Here is a 2,034-nt window from a genome sequence, read left to right as displayed (position 1 = left end):
AGTTACCTCAGTCATCAAGCAGCTCAAGGCTGAGCTACAAACCCCTGTTAGCATTGTTAGCTCAGTTAGTGCTGTTAGCACTGTTAGCTCAGTTAGTGCTGTTAGCATTGTTAGCTCAGTTAGTGCTGTTAGCATTGTTAGCTCAGTTAGTACTGTTAGTGCTGTTAGCATTGTTAGCTCAGTTAGTGCTGTTAGCATTGTTAGCTCAGTTAGTGCTGTTAGCGCTGTTAGCTCAGTTAGTGCTGTTAGCATTGTTAGCTCAGTTAGTGCTGTTAGCATTGTTAGCTCAGTTAGTACTGTTAGTGCTGTTAGCATTGTTAGCTCAGTTAGTGCTGTTAGCGCTGTTAGCTCAGTTAGTGCTGTTAGCATTGTTAGCTCAGTTAGTGCTGTTAGCATTGTTAGCTCTCTTAGTGCTGTTAGCTCGGTTAGCTCAGCTGTGGTTTTGATGGGGCGTCTCTGTCTCGGCAGGTAAACCAGTTGTCTGGTAATCTGAATATTCCTGAAATGTGAACGTTAGCAGGTTTCTGTGTCAGCGTGTGTTGAAGCTGAAGAATCAAACTAAAGACTTCCTGGAGACCCTTTAAGTTTGAAACCTGATCAGGACTGAAGAATGATTGGGTCCACACCAAACCCCTGGGGGGGGGGGTGTCCCGTCTGTACTAACAGTGTTAACGTCCTGTTCTGCTCCTCAGGGGGAGGCGAATGCGGCGTTCGACATGGGGGGCTACGAGGACTACCTGAGGGAGCAGGTAGGGGACCGCTGGTTCCGCTACAACCCCCGACTCACCTGCATCTACTGCTGCAAGTCCTTCAACCAGAAGGGCAGCCTGGACCGCCACATGCGCCTGCACATGGGCATCACGCCGTTCGTCTGCCGCATCTGTGGGAAGAAGTACACCCGCAAGGACCAGCTGGAGTACCACATCCGCAAGCACACCGGCAACAAGCCCTTCCACTGCCACGTCTGCGGCAAGAGCTTCCCCTTCCAGGCCATCCTCAACCAGCACTTCCGCAAGAACCACCCAGGGTGTGCCCCCCAGGAGGCCCACTGCGCCCCCCAGGAGGCGCACAGCGCCTCCCCCGAGACCACCACCGCCTCCGTCACGTCCAGAGGAGGCCCGAGCGACGAGGCCTCCCCCAGCCAGGAGGAGCCAGAGGGCGGGGCCGGCGGGAGCAGTGGCGGAGGAGGGGGCCAGTACAACGAGGGCCCCCAGGCCTCGGTCTCCACCACGGGACCCGACTGACCCCGCAGGAGGGAGGGCGCAGGAGGGTAGGGTGGAGGTCGGGTTGGGGGGGTCCGATCCTGAAGCCGCTCAGACGCCTCAGAGTCCGAACTGAGATTTTTCTGCTTTAAACCGCATCTACCTTCACCAACCAAACGGAACAGATTAAGCTAAAATGAAGAAATGCCACACACTCCAACAACCTCATACGCCACACGACGCCGTGGTCCTCGTTTGCCTCCGTCTACTTTACGTTACAGATTTCTACTTTTATATTTCCAGGTGTTACAGGTTCACAAAGCAGCATCACAACAGTCTGTCTGGTGGACACTTTGCCAAACTACTCAGTGCCAGTTCAAGTCCTTCATATCTGCCTTGAGACAATCCGGAGCGGCGAGGGTGGTAATAATAAACCTTCAGCTCCTCGAGTGCCACAATGGCATGAAAACTATTTAGTTGCACAAAAAGTTTAAAAACTGCGACTGTTAAGAGTTCAGCTCCAGTGTGATCGCAGACTACTCGGTCCTGATCCCAGAGGATCTACCAGCGGCCCAGTCTGTTAACCGCTCAGACGTCGGTCATCAGTGATCGATCTGCCCTCCGTTTCCTGATCAGGAGATTGATCCTCTGGGCCCAGCTGTTCACGAGTAATCTGATCAGATTTCTGCTCCCGGATCCAATCAAACATCGTTAAAAGAAGTCACGTGATCCAGTTTTGGTTTCAATCTGGATCAAACTGGGAAACACCAGAATTGTTCTGATCCCAAAAGAAAGATTTTAAAATGTGTTCGATAACACAATATTTGTTCCA

At 52.3% G+C, this 2,034-nt stretch overlaps 1 protein-coding gene across 1 annotated transcript in view; it reads left to right on the top strand.

Moving 5' to 3' along the window:
* zbtb37 (zinc finger and BTB domain containing 37) overlaps positions 1-1,244 on the top strand; it is a 3,890-nt gene extending 2,646 nt beyond the window's left edge. The window contains exon 4 of the mRNA XM_070832662.1: positions 693-1,244. Within this exon, the coding sequence (XP_070688763.1) occupies positions 693-1,244 (552 nt within the window). The remainder of the gene's footprint in view (positions 1-692) is intronic.
* Positions 1,245-2,034: the final 790 nt, after the last annotated feature.

The sequence above is a fragment of the Pempheris klunzingeri genome, chromosome 6 (genome assembly GCF_042242105.1).
Source record: "Pempheris klunzingeri isolate RE-2024b chromosome 6, fPemKlu1.hap1, whole genome shotgun sequence".
Classification (NCBI taxonomy): Eukaryota; Metazoa; Chordata; class Actinopteri; order Acropomatiformes; family Pempheridae; genus Pempheris; species Pempheris klunzingeri.
Note: the sequence above shows the minus strand (reverse complement) of the source record. Positions and strands in the feature narration are given on the sequence as shown.